We start from the raw sequence: 21129 nt of genomic DNA on the forward strand, positions 1-21129 counted from the left end.
CTTCCAGATAATAAAGCACATGTTAAAAAAATGGTAATACTTCTCCATTGTCTATGTCACTGGAGCAACACCAGCTGGATTGCACTATGACACATTTAATCCCATGTTCAAACCAATATTTACTAATATTTAATACCCACGTAGCAGATCATTAATTTCTGCATCACTCCAGTTTATGGACTTGACATTTGTCCAACTTATTACCACAAAAGTATTCTCTACAAGAGCAGAACTGTAAACAGAGATGGTCTTAGGCAAGTTTATGCTCATAATTAATTCTGTAATGTAAGGAGTTGTAACCAGCAGTCAAGCAAGCCAGACTTCTTTCTTCACAGAGAGGATCAGCCCGGCAGCTGAGGCTGATCAACTGTGTCCTGAAAGCTTTGGTGAGGTGTTGTCAGCTCCATTTTAAAAAACTTCTTACATGGCTTGTAGGAGATTAAATTTACAGAGCAGCCCTGTAACTTTCTGAGGTGTCAGTTTTGCAGTGACACCACAGAATTACTTTAGTGGTGTTTGTTTGGTAATTTCAAAGTTAACAAAATTTAGGGAAAGGGAAACTAGTCCTGCTTCTGTAAACATTTATGCATATGCTAGAATTACCAAAATCAGGATATTCTTTTCTTTATGTCAGGATTTTGAGTGTTTTCTGGATCAGAAACACTTACCTGTTTGTCTGGAAGGGGTTTTTGGGAGGGTGTGGGAAGTGGAGTACATTGTTTGTTTTGCAAACAAGAAAATTGTCTGATACAAAATACTTATATTATGAATTGTCAGTCAGATTTTTTACAGCTCTTTTTGAGTGACATAGTCTGTCCCATCTGGCTCAGGAGATGTGCCAGATGCATATGATACAGAAAAAGCTACTCACGTCAGAGAGCTCGCAGCATCCATATACACAATGTCAAAACCACTAATGTTTTAAAGCATTATCTAAATGCCTTTTTGCACAGTTCCTTGCTCAAATTTGTACAAACCCAAAGATACGATAATACCTCTAGGATTATTTTTAAATTTAGATACATGCAAGATAAGTTACTTCATGGAATTGTATTTTTAACGATGTGGATTTGAATATTTTTATATATTCCATACTTGGTGTAGCCACACCTTTCTAATGTTCCCTGTTACTACGTTTTTGTTAAATCCTGTCTTCACCTGATCAGAATTTGCACAAGCTGGAACCATTTGCACTGGGCAGAGCAGGTAATTCCCTTGGTTAGCTCTGAAGCCCTGCATGCTCTGCACAGTGAACAGCAGTAATTTAATGTTGTTTAGCTAAACCCAAAGCTCAGCTCTGAGACAGGGCCCTTCCTATGGAGCCCAGAGCCTTCCCAGCGCCTGGGGGAGCCGAGCACCGCCTGGCCTAGCCCTGGGCACAGTCCCCGGGATGGAAACGCTCACCTGCTCCATGCAGCTCCTGAGGGCCCGGGGCGGCTCCAAACAGGAACAAAACAGCGCAATTCATCTCTGTGTGTGTGAGAGAGAGAGAGCCTGGCCAGCTCCTGCAGGGCAGAAGGATCATTAAATCGTGGAATCATGGAATGTTGAGGGGTTGGAATGGACCTTAGAGGTCAACTTGTTCCAACCTCCCTGCCTGGGCACGGACAGCTCCCACACGGCTGCTCAAGGCTTTATCCAGCCTGGCCTTGAGCACTGCCAGGGTTGTGGCATCACAACATCCCTGGGCTCCAGTGTCTACCACCCTCAGAGTAAATAATTCCTCTCTATTATCTAACCTCAGTTTCCCCCCTTTCAATTTGTACCCATTCCTCCTCGTCCTGTCACTTACAGGCGCCAAGGCCTGAGGCACCTCCGAGAGGAGCACTCCTGACCCCCCCCGCTCCCCTCACGGCGTTCCCTCCCTTCTGACTGTGCCCGGGGACCGCGGGCTCCGCTCGTCCCCCGCCCGGCGGCTCCCGGCCGCCCCTGCCCGCCCCGGGGTGTGTCCGGCCGGTCCCGCTCCGGGCACGGCTGCGGGCACGGCTCGGCCCGGCTGTCGGCCATGGCCCTGAGGAAGACCCCGTGCCGGCGGCGCAGCAGCGACTCGGGCGTGGAGCCGGACCGCGGGGCGCTGCCCCGGGACAGGGACCGCGGCGCGCTCTCCCAGAAGAAGAGGGACCAGCGCATCGCGCTCTTCCTCAGCGACTTCGACCAGCAGGGTAGGGCCGGGGCTGCCCGGGCTGGGGAGGGAACGGCGGCTCCGGGCCGGGGTCGCCTCCTCGGGTAGGGCCGCCTGCCCCGCGCCCGGGTTGGCGGCTGATGGAGGCTCCAGGCGCTCTCACTCCCCGCTCGGATTTCTCCGGATAAATCGCTGTTTTAACTTTCTTTTATAGCGCGGTCTTGCAGTGCTTATACTTGGAAACATGTAACACGCGTGGCAATAAGAGCGTGTTTTGTTTTAAAGCCAAGGAGCACATCCAGGAGATGAAGAAGGAGCTCGATTCGCTCTTGCAGACAGCGGAGAAGGCGTTTGCCGTGGAGCTGCTGACGATGCCGGCTGCCGTGAGGAAGATGAGAAGGAAAGAAGTGCTCGGTGAGAGTGCTCGGGTGCGGGCAGCGGAGTGCCCGGGGCTGCGGGAGAACACCTGGGAACTTGCTGCCTTTCGTGGAAAGGTTTGCTTTGTCTGCCCTGTATTTTAAGCAGATGAGCAGTGCTGTTACCCAGCAGATGCTCCCCGACCACTCCTTTTCAAGTAGACTGATCTGAGTAGCGCAGGGTAGAGAATTATTTGGTGACTAGTCCGGAGAGTACTATTATGTGTGCACTTAAGTAATCTTATTTAAAATCTGAAGAGACAAGAAATAATTACAAACCTAGTGTTTTCTGTGTGTAAAACCAACCATTTTTGTTCATCTGAATCTGTTCATCCTTAGCCACTGAGATTATTTTCTCTTTGTCAATTTGAACTCTCCTGGGCCATTGTAATCTGGTCATATACCTGTGATGATAAGCAAACAAGTTTAATTTTAACTCCCATTGATGCAGAGGTTTAAGACATGTACACTCAGCATCAGATGTACATTCTGGTGAGAACTGATGTTTCCGGAATCTGCCTTGCAGCTGGAAATTGCAGGGGCCACACAGATATCAAACCTTAACCTCTTGAAGAACTTGAGTTTACTGTAACTGAGTATGTGTTTTGGTGTCCTTCTGGAGAAACTTCTGCCCAAGAGCATTAGCTGTCTGCAGTGCAGTGTGAGCGTGGGGTGGTTCTTTGAATGTGGGGGATACCCTGTGTGCCTACACTCAGGATTCTTTCAAGGATAAACACTGACATGGCCTCAGATTTTCGTTGTTGTTTAGTAGGAGTGATTTCCTACAAGACTGGAATCTTGTTCAAATGTCACACATATGCTGACCTAGGGTTACCTATTTAACCACTGTAATCCTGAATTATTGTTTGGCTGCTGAGCCCATAAGAATATGAAGATAAAAATTATGCAAGTAATAGCATCTAAATAAGTTATAATTTCTTGAGTTACAGATTTGCAAGGACGGGAGGAAATGGCTCTTGCTGCTGCAGTGGTGAGTGTGTGTTTTCAAATCTTATCACAGTTTACAGAATAGAATTTTTCTCTCCCTGCTGTAAGTACTTTAGACAAATTATTTCATTTGGCTGTGTGTTTAAATAGAAGATGATATGAAATGACCCGGCAGCCAGCCATGGTGCAGTTATGAACATTACCTAAAGTTTTAGGATCTTCTGCTGGCAGAAATTCAGATGTTTCCATAAAAAGCTAAAAAAACAACTGGTGTTTAGCTAATCCCACTTCCTGTCAGTTGCTTTCATGCCCTTTTAGTTCACTGCCTCTTGTAACATAATATGCATCTACTGGGAAAAATACTGACAACCTTCCCTTGTTGGATAAATATTTTTTTCAGACTGACTGCTCTGTAGAAGACATGCCAAATCCCAAACTGGTGAGGACCAACAGCAAAAAAGGCAGGTCAACTCATTAATACACAGCCCGTAGTTCCTGCATTTTCTTTTTTTTTTTAACTGGTTTGACCTGAGCATTTGTAAAATGAATGTTAAGCCTGAAGAATACAAGAGGGAAAAGTGCATAACAGACCCCAAGCATTCAGTGTGGAGGACCATGAGCTATGCTACTGTAGAGGTACTTTAAAGCATGAGACAAGAGCTTCTCTCCTTTGCAATTTATCAGGGGAAATGGTGAGAAGAGACAGATTTAAGGCTTTACAGTGTAGCAGGAGAGTTAGGAAAGCTACCCCTCTTTTCTTAGGTTTCCCTTAACATTCTGCCCATTGAGCTTTGTAGGAAATACAGTTTTTTTTTCATATTCCCAAATATGCAGTAAGGAGGATCCTACCACTGGGTGTAATTCTGTTTTGTCTGTGGGCTGAGGGATTATCTGGGGTCTTGTAACTGAGGGATTATCTGTGTGTCCCAGTGCTGCTGAACACACAGAGTTTGTCTGACCTGTGTCCCAAGTGAATGACATTGGATGGCACAAGGGCCAAAGCTGTCCATGGGGGGGAAATGGGCTTCAAACATGAGGCTGAAGTGGTGTTTCATGCTCTTCATGAGATCTTTATTTTCCTTGTCTTGCTAATACATTTATAGTTAAGGTAACTACAATTGTTGAATATGAAGATACCAAGCACAGTTCTGCAAAGAAAATAACTAAAAAAGTAAGTTTATTCTGTTTTTATTCAAAAAAACATAAGGACCTAATCAGTTTTGACCTACCACAAGCCCTGCTAGATCCATGAGAAGGCAGGCTGGTGCTCTGCTCTCTGTTGGAAAAGTCAGTTATTTTAAATGCAATTTATTTGAAGTTAAGCAAGGCTAACTGTAAATTATTTTCATAATGAAATATGGTATCTGCACTTCTAGTGACTAATAACACAGGCTGGCAAGTACTGGCATGGTCATTCTCTCTTGACTTGCCAGTAAATCTTGATGGTTTGAAGAACCATATTTTGTTGAAACTTTATTTTTAAATCAACCTCGTGTTTAATCCATGTTTTTCTATAACTGAGTAGTTATAGCATTCTTGTCTCTAAACCAAATCAAGTGTTTTAATTTTGCCACCTCAGTCTGTCTGGGCAGTGCAGCTCCTCAGCCAGACACTGATGTAGCAAGCTGATAACAAATACAAAAAAGATTCTGTGCAATTACAGACTTCTACTGGAAAAAGGCTTAGAAGTTGGAAGGGTGTATATTAGGTGGTTGGTTATACAAAACTTCAGTAGGAATAAATATGTTTTGTCATTATGAAACTTCTTTTAAAATGTATATTTGGCATTTTATATATATATATACATATACATATATATATATCAAAGGCAACACTATGGGGCTTAGCTACCCTTTTTCAACAGGGAATTTTTACAGTATTGTTCCTGCAAATACCTATCATTTTGCTTTCAAATGCTACCTTTTTTAACTGCAGTCTTATATATAAATTTTTAGATCTCCAAAACCAGGTCACTGGTTTCACTGGCCTCAGGTTTAAGTGGCAAACTGAACTCTCTTTCTAGGTAAGACTGATCTTTGATAGCTTATTTAACTCACCTGAATTTTTGAGTGCTGAACACAATTATTTTCAAATATAGTAGCTGAGATTTGAGCCCAAAGGGAATACATCTGACAAGGATTCTCCCATAACCTGAGATGCACTGTGGTGATATGAACCTGAGCAAAAAAGCACCTGTGGTTGATGAAGGTGCACAGTTCTGAACTGAGGGGAGCAGTACAGATTCCCAAACATTACTAATGGAAGGGAGCATGTAAGGAAAGCACCTTTGCTCTGCTAGTACTGCTGAATTGTTCTGTAATAAACACTTCACTTGGGTATTGCAGCCCTCCCTTGCTCAGTAACATGAATTATTCTTGTGTTCTTGTATGTTTTTAATCCCACTGTGTCATGTTTACCTCAGGAGGGCTTTTTCACATGTTTTTCACACTAGATCCCTGTCATGGGGCACTTCAGCATTCTCTAATCCACTTCTACCTTCACCCTAGCTAAAACTTTACAGTAAAAGTAGATGAGGAGGAAATAAAGAAAAATAATAAACCAACAAAATGAAACCCCCAACAAAATACAAAGCAAATAGCCACTTCTTTAGTGTCTGTTTAGTGTCTTCTGCTAGTGCAGCTTGCTTTGTTTTCATTGCAGTGCCACAAATCTCAAAGCCACTCCAAAGGGAGCTAGAAGGTAAGGAGATTTCAGTTTGCTCCTAATCAATAATTTTGTTCAATACCAAGACACTATGTATTATTATCAATGTAGATAGAATAGATCTTTGTGGTCTGCCACTAAATGTGACAGTAGGGGTGCCAAACCAGTTACACCTCCTGCCTTGGGTGTGGGTGTTAGCTTAAATTATTGTGGAGGCACAGGATTTGATGTCCTAACTAAGTCAGTTTAAAAAAAAAAAAGTAATTAGAGTATAAATGCTATTCTCACTATTTACAGACTTGCATCTCAAACTGGTTCTCAGAGCACAACCTTGATTAAAATGTCACCAATACTGCTTTGTTAAAAATAAACCAATCCCTACAAACCCCTCAACCAAATACACTGATAATCAGTTCTTGGCATCTTGAACAGTCAAGATTTTTAGTTAGTTTCATTCTGCATACACTACAGAGTTTGCTTTTGGCACAAGCTGAAGTGAGGGGGGTGAACAACTTAAATGGGTCCTGAAAGCAGAAAGTGGTTCAGTTTCACCTTGGCCTGCTATAAATGTCAGAGGCTTGTTTCCATGCAGAACACACCCAAATCTTACATTTTTAAAGTAAAATAATAACTGTTGTATAATAGAAACTTAGGAATTCTGCATGGCATAAGGCACACCCTGTGCCTCTGAGAGGTAGCAGCTTTGGTATTTATTGATATCTCCCTCTGTAGTAGACAGATAGAGGACGTCTTATCTTAAGCCCTGAGGCACAAAGTTTCCTCTTTCCAAAACTGTAAACATTCACTGCTGATATTGGAGAGTGGATATTCTTGTTACTGAGTGGCCAAAATGTCATCTTGTGTCACAGGCTTACAAGGTTACTGCAGTGCCAGGGTCATAAAACCTTACCCAGCAGTGTCCATAAGTGCTGCTCATGGTTGGGTTTCTGTAGTCTGCTGGCAGAACTGGAAAAATTTAAACACGACTGCCTCTCTCCTAGGTGTATTTCCTACTACTGGCAATTATTTCATGCTTGAAAATTTCCAGCAGAGCACAGAAAGTTAACCTCAAAGTAAATTTTCATTGTTTTCTAGTGCTGGATTACAACAGACTGTCTCAAGAACTTTACCTGCCAGTGGAAGAGCTCAAGGCATGTTAAAGAGAAGTAAATCAGTACCCCAACATAAAAGTGTTCCATTTGTCAACATTCCCCTGGCTGATGGACAGGTATCTTTTTTTTTAAAAAAAACATTTTCAACTGACAGTAGTTGATCAATACATATAGTGTGATAGTGACAGCTCTTGCTATTCCTAAATGAGATGCTGCTAAACGAAAGGAAAATGGTTGCCAACGTTCTGCAATGTACAGAGGAGCACACGAGTTTCAGAGAAGTTGGGCATGCAAGAAAAATTTTAATCTTAGAATTGTTTCTCTTCACAGACACTGTGCACAGCTGGTGGAGACCTCCACAATATTGATGTGCAGCTCCTAAACCAGGACACAGTACAGCACATCCATAACCTGGTGGTAAGCCTGAACTAGGAGCCTTAGAGATCTGTGCACTCACACACCTGCTCCCAGGCTTTCATCTCACATTCTGGCATGAATGCAAATTTCAACTCTTTGGAGTTTAAGCCTCAACTGGCTGGCATCAGTTGGAGGGAGGAGGGAGGGAAGAACTGCTGCACATGGATCATGTGTAAAAGGAATTGCACTTACATAAGCACGTGCAGTTTGGTGACAGTGGAGGGATCACAGGAGCATTAACTCTTCCTTCTGCACTGCTCTGGTGGCTGTCCTGCCATGTGAGCAAACTGCCACTCCCTTATCTCTCATTCACAAAGGCTGACAAAGCTGCAGCTCAGTTTTGAGTCTTCTTATAATCCATAATTCTGTGGCCCTTGCTGAGTAAGAACTACATACCTGGTAAGTCCCTGCTGCAGTTGAACAGGAACTGCCTTAGTGGGTGTGAGGCAAAATAAAGTGCTACAAAGAACGTTGTAGCACCTACTGCCCAGCCCTCCTGAAGATAAGGGTACCTGGGCTATTGTTTGAAGTAATGGGAATTATCCAGACGTGAGAGATGCTCACCAGTTTACAGTTGTGCAGGTATAGAGTCAAGGTAAAGCTCTGGGAGCTGTTCTGTGGTTTTTGTTATGGCCCTGCCTCCATGGGCACAGTGGGGAGTGAGTGCTCTCTGCTTGCTTTAACAGTAGGGACTTTTCTTCCAAGTTCTTTTGGGCAGCTTGAGGTAAAATGAATTTTTCCCCCTCAGAGTGAGCTGACTGTCCTATGTGGAAAGGTAACACCTAAACCAAGTTAATGGAACTGTCTGGTGACTACAGAACATTGGTGACTGCTCTTGCCTGCTGCCTCTCTAGTGATGAAATAATGTCTATTATGTCTTAATAAAGCTGTATACTGCCCATTAAATGTTTATATAAGCTTTTATATCATGTGATGTGTCTTATTAAGTTCCTGTTATGAAGGATAGCAAAGCAGAAGAAAATTATACTTTTTCTTTATAAAAGGCTTAGGTTAGGTTTTAACTAAGTTCACAGCAAAATGAACAGTAAGAGGCTGTATATAGGAAATAAGTTTCTCTAATATCAACTCACAAAGAAACTGAAATACAAGGTATTAAATTTTTGAACAGCCTTAAGACATTTTAATAACTTCAGGTATGTGGTAGCATGTATGAATCTAACACAGGAATAAAATTTATTTCCAGTCTTGTGTGTGACGTGACAGTTATGTGCAAGATGACAGGTAAAATAAGAATTTATCAGGTGCTGCTGGCAGGAGCCCAAATTAATGCCAGCTGGGGACTGAAGCAGAACTGCCCTACAGTGATCAGCTCTTCCTCCACCCCTTCACTTCAGCTATCATGAATCCCTTCCTCTCTTCCCCTTCAAAAAAGCCACAGAACCTGAAAGGGGATTAAAGGTTTAGAGAGTTACTCTATTTTGCAAGGACTTACAAGCAGAAGACTGGTGGTGTAATTGTTTAAGCATTGCAGGTTACAAGGACTGACTCCTTGGTGAGAGCAGTCAGGAGAAAGGATCAGCATATAACCATGGCTTCACAAAAAGCAACCCCAAGTTTTAATAAAGGAAAATAAAAGAGCCACTAGAGAATGCCACATCATAAGTCAGTACTGAAATACAGATCAAACAGTATTTATTTTTGCTTCATTTTTAGAGTCTATAACAAGGATGTTCAGCAACACTCAAATGCCAATGCCTACCCAAGCACATTGAAACCCTTGGAGTTTGTCCCTCCAACCTCATCAATAAAGTGTCAACAACTATCAGAAAAATAACTAAACAAGTCACACTTCAGATTTGTAAAGAAAAGTAGAGCTTCAACTTTCTCACTTAAACAGGAGAGAAACCTTGCTATAGAGGCAGCTTACCAACCCAACACTGTTCATGCACAACAGTTCCTTAGTTAAGGTCACATTTTTGCTTTGTTCTGGCTTTTTTGCCAATTAATAGTAATAGAACTGCAGCTGGAGATTTTAATATCTTCATACTTAAACCAAAGTGCAAACTACTAGAAAAGTAACAAAACCATCTACATTTTTTATGTTTCCAGGTTAAACAATTCTTTTTTTAACCTGGAAACATTTTTCTAGGAAGTGAGGCTGAATCAGACTTTGAATAGGATTCAAAGGCTAAGAGAAAGACACCATTATTTCAAAATTTAATCATTCCCCATTTAAGGGGTTTGTTATCTTTAGACTGAATTCAGATATCCTTGTGTTTTCTTCACACTAAGGGGACATGGCTGCAGCCTTCTCTGTGCCCATTTTAGTCATCTCTCATTTCAGGAAGAGACTTGAATGTGGCACACAATTGTTATCCAACCTTCACCTAGTCTTAAGGCAGCTTCAGCCTCCCTGTGTTTATAAAATGTCTATCATCTACATAGTCTCTTCATACACAGACTAGTTAAAGCCACTGGAAAAGTAAGAGTTACAAGGCAAAAGAAATATATTATACACCAACTGCTTTTATTTAATTTCAGAAACCGTTCACAAGATGGTAGAAAAAAAACTTACAACCACTTCTAATTTAGTCTTTCATTGTTCCCAGTCAGCTCTAAACCCATTATGTGCAAAGCCCATTTACCATGCATCTAGATGATAGATACAGGCTATGAAATTCTTGATTCTACTTGTAGCAGCTTATGCAGGTGCAGCCAAATACCAAGCCTCAGGACAAATTGTACACAAACTTTACAATGTAGAATTTGAATTTAAAATATGAAACTTAAAATCTACACAAAACTGGTAAAAATCAAGCACAGATACGAGGACAAACTTAAAACCCATGTGAAAAGGAGTCTCGTCTTCCTTTCAAGTGCTTTATTCTGCTACACAGTCAAAATGAAGATGTAAGCTTGTGGTTAGTTTAAATTACACTCTGTAGATACTATAGACCAATTTAAAAGTTACACATACAGCAATAGATGTCCATTGGTTCATCTGGATTACTTATACAATCCAGCTGGATTGTTGAAAACAAGTCAGGCAAAATTTGAAAGAAAATCCTTGTGCAACTTTTTAGACAAATGTTTACTGGTGGGCACACTGTACCCCAGGTCCATGATGGCTGCTTTCTTCATCAGAACTATCATTATAAGCTTCACGTCTCTGGCCACCACCTGAACCACGAGTGGTATCAAATTCTTGAAGATCTACCTCTTCTGCATCACCAATTACATTGGGAAATTCTGGTCTAGCTGGCAGAAGATCTTCAAGTTCCTGCCCCAAAGAAAGAAATGCATTCAGTATTGCATCTAGAAGACCTAAATCAAGTGACTGGTTTCCCATATCTTTGAGACACCTCTAAGAGCAGGTTTGGCTTACAAGTCTATGCTGATGAAAGCCCTGAATTGCAGGAATTGCAGAGTCACTTAAAAGCATTTGTATCAACTGGAAGACACCACTTCAAGAAAACCAACAGCTCCACATATCATCTGCCAGAAGTGCAATCAGTAAACACAGTTGCACTCCATAAACTTATCATACAGCAACAGAAAGATTCTCCTCCTGCCCTCATCTGTGTACCATCTGCACAGCTCCTAAATACAGCTTCCACAAATTCATATTTCAAGGGCTATTTCCAAGTAACACATGGCCCATAAGAAAGGTTAAAAGAACTTTACTCACATCTGAATTTAAGCACTGAGAGCAAGCCCATGAGGTACAACACAGGCTCTTTGCACACTCAAGTAAGACACCACATTTTTGCTTGAACAGCTACTTACTGAAAGCTTTTCTGGGCTAATCCAGTTATTTTCAGGAAACTGAACATCAAATTTAATGTAGAGATCCCCTTTCTCAAAAGGATTGCGATACTGTGGCATTCCTTCCCCTCTGACTACACGAACACAACCTGCAATTCAAAGAGAAGTAAAGTAATAAAGTGCTGCTGCAGAGCCACTCTCTCTCCACACAGCTCTGTTTCCTCAGCCTGGGCTCAGTTAACAGGACAACAAGGGTGGGATTAAGTGCTGAAGAGTCACAAAAGCATAATCAAAGAAATCCTTATCAGCTCAAGCCTACCTGGTTCAATTACTTTTCCAGGAGGATATTTAACCACAATCTGACGTCCATCAAGGTGCTTAAATGTGAACTGAAATCCACACAGTGCTTCAACAAGTCCAATCTTGTGTGTCATATGCAAGTCATTCACATCCCGCTGGAACACCTGGGAAACAAAGGAGATGTCTTTTCTAGGACTGCAATCACAACTCCACCAGACTCATTATTGAGAGTTCATTATTATTTATCCTTAAAACTCAATGTCAGAGCAACAGCTTTTGTATGAAGTGAACCTGATTCCATTAATGCAGATGGCGTAACATGCTTGGGAAGTTTGTGCCTGACCAAGTGTCATCTAAAACAAGCCAAACCACACCACACACCAAGGTAGGATTCAAATTAAACCAGGCCTGTACAGCAGCCCCAACTTTCACCCCCAACATCTTCCACACAAGCAACCTATAAACAAAACTGACAACAGTTTGACACTATTTCACCTGCACTGGAGTATATAAACCACATCTTCGTTTTTCAGCTCTTGTCCTCAAGCATTTCAGCTTTAGCTCCCTTGACCTACAGCAGGACTTTGATCACTTAGTCCATAGCTGCGAGAAGAGATCTTTAGGCTACAGAACTCATGATTCCTAATCAGAGTAAATCTTAAAATTTGTCTACTGGCAGACAAATGGATAGTGGACATTTGTCCACTGAGTCCCATCTGAAGAGAAATTTTAAGAACAAAGTCTATCTAGTTTTACTCACTAGGACAAAGTACAGACTGGCAGATTAGCAGTCCTTGACACAGCTTTGAAAATCTTACAAAGTACCTAATGAGCAGATAACTAATATTATATCCTTAATATTTGACTGTAGTTAAAATTTGTACTCCATGCTACTCTGTCACAACACAAAACTCCTCAAGTGCAACACACAAACTGTTTCTTATTTCATCATAGCTATTAGAATTAAAAAAGGAGCAGTCACCTCAACTCTACCCCACATGATGTTTTAACAGAAGATAAATTGCAACATTTAATTCCAAAGTGCAGTGATTCCAGCATACAGTGAACGGAAGTCTTACCAAACCAGTATAAAATAATAATGTTTGTTTTGTTAAGTTAATCAGCAACATCACCATTTTGTGTTACTTCCAGAACCAGAGTAGCAGACACAGAAAGCACCATTTGGGGGTTTTATCAGGAGTTCCCTGCCACGTCACAAAACATAGAAAAAAGGCACGCTTATAATTTCATTAGTATCACAAGCAAAGCAGACTGTGAAAGTGAACATCCTGAATGGCTCTTCACTGCATCCACTGTATCAAAGTCAGTCAGAGCTTATCTGAGCAGCTGCCTCTTGCTAGCATTAGGAGGCACCAGAAGCTGCCAGTCCCCTGGCTAAGGACTTGCCCAGTTTTTTCTGGCTCACCATGAAAGCTGTGTTACACACTATAAATCTATTAAAAGCTATTCCCCATCTCTCCCAGAGCTGCAACTGTATCAATTACTTTAAATGAATGGCCATCTATAGAACTTAAATATTAACAAGTGGAATAAAAGGCATTTAAAAGATCAACTCAAAAGCATTACCTCATTCTCCTTCTCTTGCAGTAAAAGGACAATATCGCCTGGTTCCACTCCGGGAGCCTGATCTGCTTCTCCACTGAATGTAATTCTTTGCCCATGTTTCATGCCTTTATCTACATGGACTTCAAGTATTTTTACCTCTTTGATCACCTTCTTCCCTTCACATTTTTTACAGCGGTCTTTTTCATTAATTACTTCACCTAAATAAAGACAAATTTTGAGTTCAGAGATCTTGACATAATTGCATCCAATTCCTAGGAAAAACTATTTGAAAGCAAGCTGAAGAATTTCTGCAACACAAGTAGTGATTTCAATGTTGCTTTATGAATTCCTCACAAGAGGGAATCTAGGCTTCATTTATTCTAGCTGAGAAATGGGGAAGGAAGAAAAAACAAAAGTTCTCTGACTGCCTCATCTCCCAGAATATCCCCACAAGACAGTCCTGGGTAAATGCAGCCAGCAGAACTAGTCTTGCATACAAAAACAGGGAAAGAGAGCCAGGTCACATCAGATTTATCCCTACAAAGGTAATTACTGTTTCCAGCAAACTGAAGGGTGACAATTCAAAATGGCTTCAATGCTCTGTTCTACCTCACCTTTATTTTTCCAGTGAGCTCTTGTCTCTATACACAGTAACCAAAGTATTAGGGCACCTGGACTGTAAGATTCGGTACTAAGTGCCACAAGCAGATGCCTTTGGCTTAAAACATTAAGCTTCTCACCTTAAACCACCTTTCTGTGAAACAAAGCATAACATTATGATGAAGTTGAAACTACAAAATATGTAGGTTAGGCATATGAAATGTTAAAGACAACATCATTTATGAAATGTTTTGACAAGTCACAAAATACAACTCTTTGTAGCTTGAGTGTTGTGACAAGTAAAATCATCCACAAGGTGATGTTATTACTCTGCCAACAGCAGAATACATAAAAAGAAATCACGTGAAGTGCTGAACTTGCTACCCCTAATCAGAACCAATTCAGGCAGAGATATCATCTCAATTTGAAGAAGTTAAAATTCCAACTTTAGGTTCCCATTTTTAATCTACGATTGTCCTTGGGTATGAGGAAATGCAAAAAGACAAATAGCTCCTAAAATAGCAACATCCTGGTTTTTAGTTTAACACAAAAGTAACATCAGTAAGTAATATTTACATCTAAGTGTTTTTAAAGATGATCAATCCCTACTGCTTGAGCTTGCAGGCTGTTTTTCAGTACATTACACACTGTAAATCTTGCTGCTGTTCTGAGTGAAATCATTTCTCCATGCTGCCACCAGAGTGAGATGCAGCTGACTGGGAAAGGGTAGAAGTGCCCTGGTTAAGTTCCTCCTGAGATTTGAGCAGGAGCTGGATCCAAGCAAGCACAGTGAGGAGCAGAGCAGAGCCTGGCCTACCTTCTCCGTTGCAGTCGGAGCACACGGACTGCATCTGCTGCACCATGCCCGGGGCCAGCTGCCGGATCATGATGCGCACGCCCCGGCCCCGGCACGCGTTGCACTTCTGAACGGAGCCGGCCTTCCCTCCCTGCCTGCAGCACACAGCACGGGGGCATCAACAGCAAGTTCTTCACAAAGACATCAGAAACCCCTGCAGCAGCAGGCCAGCATGCCCAACTGCACTGCCCATTACAGTCAGGCCCTCCGCTCTCCCACCCTTCCCCCACACAAAGCCCCTGAATAGTTCCAGTTCCATCAACAGCATCATTCAAGTTCAACAATTTGCTGGTCAGAAAACAGGCTCCAGTAAGTCAAATACTGATAAAGATCTGACACAGGAGATCCTTCATTACACTGTCTGCCAACAAAGCAATCAGAGAACTCAAAAATACAAACAAACTTACCCATTACATGCACTACAAAGGACATTCTTGCTAAGTTGTAGTTTAGTTGTCTTTCCATTATACAGATCTTCTAAAGAGACTCTACAAAATAAAGTATTTCTCCTGGGTTATCATTTAAAAACTTATTTTCCCCATGTAATTAAAATACTTGCCTAGGACAAATAAACAAAATATTTCCCTAGTTAATATTCCTAACAAGACTATATCTGCTATCAAAATAAGATTTTAAGCACCATTTTAGCTTCCCCAAAGAGTTACTGAAAAAACAATTTCCATACATATCAATATACACTTGATACACAATATAAATCTGAACATAGTTTTAGAGAAAAGCTGTAATTTAATCAGAATAAACCAGGTAGGATTGGTTGTATTTCTCAATAGGAAACAAGCTTATCTAGAATTTTAGGTGCTATTATACAGTCATAATTAATTTCTACCAGGCAGGTGAGAAACAAGCCTCTGTAAACACTTCACACAATAATATAGTCTATTGCATAAACAGTAATAACACAGAGTACTTACTACTGTACTGGGTTTTCCACTTTAGTGGGGAGGGGTTAGCATGTCCCCAAGGCCACTTAACTTTTTAGTGTTCCTCCTAAAAGAGTTTGTTAGTGGACCAAAACTTCAACTTAGTGTATTGAGTTGTATTAAGAACAGGTTGCCTGGCATCAGTATTTACAAATAACAACAAAATCAAAGCTCATTAATAATCCACCATGAAGTACCAGCTACAAAACAGAAGTGAAGCTAAACAGACTTGGCCAAGCACAGTCTCCCAAACACAGGAAAGATGTTGCTTAACTGAAGTTGTTAAAAGGGACCTGCTCAGCAGCCAAAAAGCCAGCCATGACTGCAAGAAGAGATCTCCAAAACACAGATGTGATATTCAAGAATGGCTTTGAATAAATAAACAAAACCAAAGCCACTACACACACTTTTCCATTAATTATGAGGTTCAACCATAGTTCCAGCTGGCACTGCCCTATGAATTCAAGTCTTTCCAGAGCACCTCCACAGACCAGAATCTGCCTGGTGAGTAATACTTGGCTGTTGAAGGCTTTTCCAGATTAGAACTACCAAACATAATCAGGGAGCAAAACAAAGAAAACAAAGCGAACAAAGTACATAATTCAAATAACCTGGCAAAGTATTTGGTAGTTTCTAGATTAACCAACCAAGGAAAGTAACTCCAGATGACTGCCCCCTGCTCTACACACAACATGCAGCTCTGAAGAGCAGTGCAGACTGCAGAGGATCTCAACTGAGAAGTGTATCAAGAACAGAAACCAGCAGAGTTTCTATGGTCAGGAAAGCTTCAAAGCACAAGATGCAGCATCAAGGTACTCACTTGAGTGGATGCACCATATCTTCTCCTCTTCTTCTACCATTGCGACTTCTACTCTGGCCACCCATGAAATTGAACAATCCCCCACCAAAGATATGGGAGAAAATATCGTCCATGCCACTGCTGCCGCTGCCTTCCCGCAGCCCCTGCTCTCCATAGCGATCGTACAGCTCGCGTTTCTCAGGATTTGACAACACTTCATAGGCAAAGCTTATTTCTTTGAACTAGGAGAGGAAACAGAGTCAAACAGTGCATGATCATTTAGAACCTAAAGGCAGCATTTTGTGAGTGTCTCCCCCTGCATGAACCCCTATCAATTAAGAAGGTACACAATGAAACACTCTTCCCTCATTTTAACACAACTTAGACTTAGTTTTGTTACATCTTACCATAAAATATTTTACTGCAAAACTTGGTTGGCTTTGTTCTTTACTAGCATAAGACAGATTTCTTCCAAATTAAAAAAAAAAAAATCCAACAAAAGAAACCCCCAAGTACACAACAGTGCAGAAACCAAAAGGCAGAATATCCAACAGTTACATACTAACAGCAAAGGCTTCTACATGTTGGGCACTTCAAATACACTAACAATTAAGTAGCTTTCTGAAAGGTATATTCATGTATTTGGCAAATTAGTATCTTTTCATGGTTATCTCCGCTCACATCTAAGCAGCCATCAGAACTACAATTTGGTTAAAGATAATCAGCTGAGTCAACTTAATTGATGATTTTTAAATTGCTTTTAGTGTAACAAATCTAATTCAATCTTCCCACACATGTAATTTGGTTTATGCTGCAGCAATTTTAGGAATCTCTACACATCCGTTTCTCCATGTTGGAAACACTTGAAAAATTGACCACCTTTTCCAAATTCCCACAGATGCCATGAGCAGATGACATTATCTCAGGAAATGAGCAGCAGTTTTTTCCTCAGCATTACCTTCTCAACCAATTTGAGACAACTGCTGCATTTTGTCAGGAGGTACACTGGCTGATGTTGAGACTGGGGAGAAGCCGCCCAGACAATTCTCCCTCTCATAGTACTGCTTAACAACTTAACCAGCAAGCCCCCAACACCTGTACTCAGCTCCTTAGATGTTAGTGTAATGGAAAACTTAAGGTTTAAAAAGAAAAGATGAATCTTTCTTACTTTATCCCCTGCATTTGGATTCTTATCAGGATGGTATTCCTTGGCCAGTTTTCTGTATGCCTAGTTGAAAGAGGTAGAAAATTATTTAAAATTTCCATTTATCAGTTCTTTTCTGTGAAACTCAAGTAATGTCCCCAGGAAGACAGAAAATCCTAATAAAGCAAAGTGTAAATATTATAATGTTTTAAAGTCACTAATATATTGATATAACCTAAAAATATTTTAATATGGCTACGTGTATACATGAACCAGACTCACATTCACACACAGCTATGGCACACAATAGCCAGAACTAGTTCTCCTGCTTATCCTCATTAACTTACAGGGAGAACCCCATCTGATTTTCATTGAAATAACTTGCTCTTCAGAACCCACTCAAACCCAACACCACAACACTAACTTTGAACCCTGTTTGTCTTTGCCCTCAACCACAGCAGTTCAGTAACAACAAAATGGCTGCCTCAGCTTCCATTGAACCCTAGAACCACTCCTCACAACAATCATTTCCTTCTTCCCCACCTATCACTGATGGAAGGGTTCACCTCACTCTGAGCTCAGTGCATGAGTTACATGTGCAGAAATGTACACAGCACTGCTTTTATTTCAGCTCTGTACATCAGCAGGAGTAAGTACAGCCAAATCCCCAGAAGGGACTTTCCAGGCTGCTTTTTTCTGACCAGCACTGGCATTCTGGACCACCACTGGTTCTTCAGCAGCCCTTCACCTGTTCTGCTTACACTTGAGAGGATCAAAGCAAACAACACAGCAGGCAGAGACTTCTCCCTTCAACCCTTCCTCTACTGCACCTCAACACCCCTCAGAAGCAATCAGGGGACAGATATTAACAAATTACATTGTATACAGTCTTTTATTTTTCAAATTACAACTATTAACAAAGCTACAGTGATGCAACGGCAAAAAAATTAAGGTATCAATTCTTGGAGAAGATTTTTCAAACACTTTATTTCTGAATAACTGAGCACCTAAAGTAACTCTTTAGAAATACAATATTAAAATCTTTACATAGAAAGCTTTACAGAAATCACAACTTTTCAGCTTCTGAACAAATTTCCTTTTTTTTTAGATCCATTCAGTTATTTCTCATTATTGATTTTATCTTGAAACACTCTGTACTTCTGCATGCAATCAAGACACAATAAAGAACTAGTAAAATAAAAACAATGTTAATATTACAAGCCTAATATTCTAAAGGAGACTAAGTGTAAAAACCAAAATTCATACATCTTACTGGAAAAAATCACCCATAAAGAACAAAGCATAATGTTCCACAAACCTGTGTATTCTATGTCATAATGGATGTTCTCCATATATTTTAAGTATAACAACCAAGAAAAAAAAGCAAAACACCACTAAGCTGATAACCTAAGGAACATTATCTAATGAGGGAAAAAGGAGCTTGCAATGGTGATCTTTAAAAAGAGAAAACCCTCACATCTTTTCTGATAACAGCAATCCAGGCCAGAGCAACTCTTACAACTACCCATGGCCCTGAAGGAAGCCATCACTATTTCATCAGAACCAAATCCAGAATCAAGGTCTACACTGGGAACATATATAACTTCAGTAAAAGTTAATTCAGCCACTGTAAAAGCCTGTTCTCTCAGCTCCTTCAGACCAAGATTCGTTTTCAGTATTTCTATATTGTTAGACAGGTTAAAATATCAGATTTTAAAGCACCCATGAAACCTCTCCATGACAATAAGATACACAGGAAATCCTTGGTGTTGCAGACAGCTGGAAAATTTACATTCCACGAATAGTCTAATATGTGGTAATTAATACTGGGTGGTGCAGGCTATCCTAGCAGAAAACTGCTCCGGTTTTCATTCTTAAAGGACACAGATAGCTTTAAGCGAACCCTGTAATAAATTGAAATATTCTGGTGGGCAGTGCTGTACACTAAACACAACCTTCTCAGCGGCTGCCCTCCATCTCCAGCACAATTTCAGCGCTGCAATCGCCGAGCCCTGCACAAATGAGGCTGCCGCGTGCATGACGGGTAAGGCGCAGTTGTTGGTGCCAGCACCACCCACCCGCGGAAGCCTCTGCGAGTGAACCGTCTGGTTCATTCTCCTCCCTCACGTGGAAACGGTCATTAAGGCCTCCCAAAAAAAAAAAAAAAAAAAAAAAAAAAAAAAAAAAAAAGGACAAAAAGAAAGAAAAAAAAAGTGCTTCAAATACTACAGGATGGAATTGCTATAGTGACGACCTGGCTCCAAGTTTTCACCTCCCCTCTTTGTTTACCTCGCCTTCCCGCGTTCGGCCTGGGAGGAACCGCAACTATGAGCGAAACCGAATCCTCCCAGGGCCTGCACGTGGGGCAGACAATGGCACCGGTGAGGCTCGGCCCGCAGGGATTCTCACCCCCGAAGAGCCCTCGCGGCCGCGCTCGGCGCGGTGCGGCGGGGGCGGGATGAGCCGCGTTCCGCCCGCGCCCGGAGCCCACGCGGGACGCGCCGGGCCAGGGACGCGGCCGGGCCCCGCCGCCCCCTCCTCCCGCCGGGCCCTCGCCCTGCCCGCGGCCTCTCCGACCGCTCGGCCCCGGGCGCGGCCTACCGAGCACCGCGCCGCGCCCGCAGCGCAGCCCCAGCCCCGCCGCCCGCGGCTGCCCCGCTCGGCCCCGCTGCCCTCGCCGCCCGCCCGCGGGGCCCTGCCCGGCCGGGCCCAGCACCCCCCCACCGCCCGACCTCCGCCCCTCCGCCGCACCTTCTTGAGTTCATTGTCGGAGGCGCCGGGCGGCACGCCCAGGATGTCGTAGAGCTTCGTGTCGGCCACGTTGGCCATGGCGGGGCGGCGGCGGGGCCGAGCGGGGCCGGGCGGGCCGAGGGCGGCGCGGGCAGGGCCGAGACCGGCGGCAGGACACGGACACGGACCGGCCGCGACGTCACCGCGCACGCGCTGCGTCACCGCGCCGCGACGCGCGAGGCGCGCGGCCCCGCCCCCTCGGCGGCCCTGACCCAGTTCCGGCGCGGCGCGGCAGGGGGCGCTGTGCGGGCTCTGAGGGCACGGCCGGCAGCGCGGCCGGGGCTGCGCAGCGGGAACGGCGGCCTCGGCTGTCCCGCCCGGAACCGCACACAGCCAGCGGCCCGGAGAGCGCCTCTGGGATCGTCCGGTCCCACCTTCACCGAACACTTCCATGTCAACCAGACCCCGGTACCGAGTGCCCTGTGCCGACTTAAACACCCTCAGGGACGGTGACTCCACCGTCCTCCCTGGGCAGCCCGTTCCAGTATCTGTGAAAAAATTGGCCATGATATCCAACCTGACCGTCCCTCAGTGCAGGTTAAGACTCTTCTCGCATCCTGTCACTTTCTGCCTGGGAGAAGAGCCTGACCCCACCTGGCTGCAGCCTCCTTTCAGTGAGTTGTAGAGAGTGATAAGTTCACACCTGAGATTCCTCCAGGCTGAGCCCCCTCAGCTCCCTCAGCTGCTCCCATCAGACCTGTACCCCAGATTGTTCCCCAGCTCCCTCA

General features: G+C 42.9%; 2 protein-coding genes across 2 annotated transcripts; one reads left to right on the forward strand and one right to left on the reverse strand.

Moving 5' to 3' along the window:
• The first annotated feature begins 2329 nt into the window (after window positions 1-2329).
• On the forward strand, window positions 2330-8596 carry LOC131089565 (borealin-2-like). The gene is made up of 9 exons (XM_058034376.1): window positions 2330-2536; window positions 3489-3529; window positions 3887-3947; window positions 4590-4657; window positions 5442-5509; window positions 6148-6186; window positions 7246-7378; window positions 7593-7679; window positions 8428-8596. The coding sequence occupies exons 1-9, from the start codon at window positions 2428-2430 to the stop codon at window positions 8473-8475; spliced, it is 654 nt and encodes a 217-aa protein (XP_057890359.1). The 5' UTR covers window positions 2330-2427; the 3' UTR covers window positions 8476-8596.
• Window positions 8597-9310: 714 nt separating this feature from the next.
• Window positions 9311-20486, reverse strand: DNAJA2 (DnaJ heat shock protein family (Hsp40) member A2). Its single transcript, XM_058034374.1, has 9 exons — window positions 20363-20486; window positions 17636-17695; window positions 16489-16709; window positions 15135-15215; window positions 14689-14822; window positions 13293-13489; window positions 11725-11869; window positions 11427-11554; window positions 9311-10920 (listed from the first exon to the last, which is right to left on the reverse strand). The coding sequence occupies exons 1-9, from the start codon at window positions 20438-20440 to the stop codon at window positions 10732-10734; spliced, it is 1233 nt and encodes a 410-aa protein (XP_057890357.1). The 5' UTR covers window positions 20441-20486; the 3' UTR covers window positions 9311-10731.
• Window positions 20487-21129: the final 643 nt, after the last annotated feature.

Source organism: Melospiza georgiana, chromosome 14 (assembly GCF_028018845.1).
Source record: "Melospiza georgiana isolate bMelGeo1 chromosome 14, bMelGeo1.pri, whole genome shotgun sequence".
Lineage (NCBI taxonomy): Eukaryota > Metazoa > Chordata > Aves > Passeriformes > Passerellidae > Melospiza > Melospiza georgiana.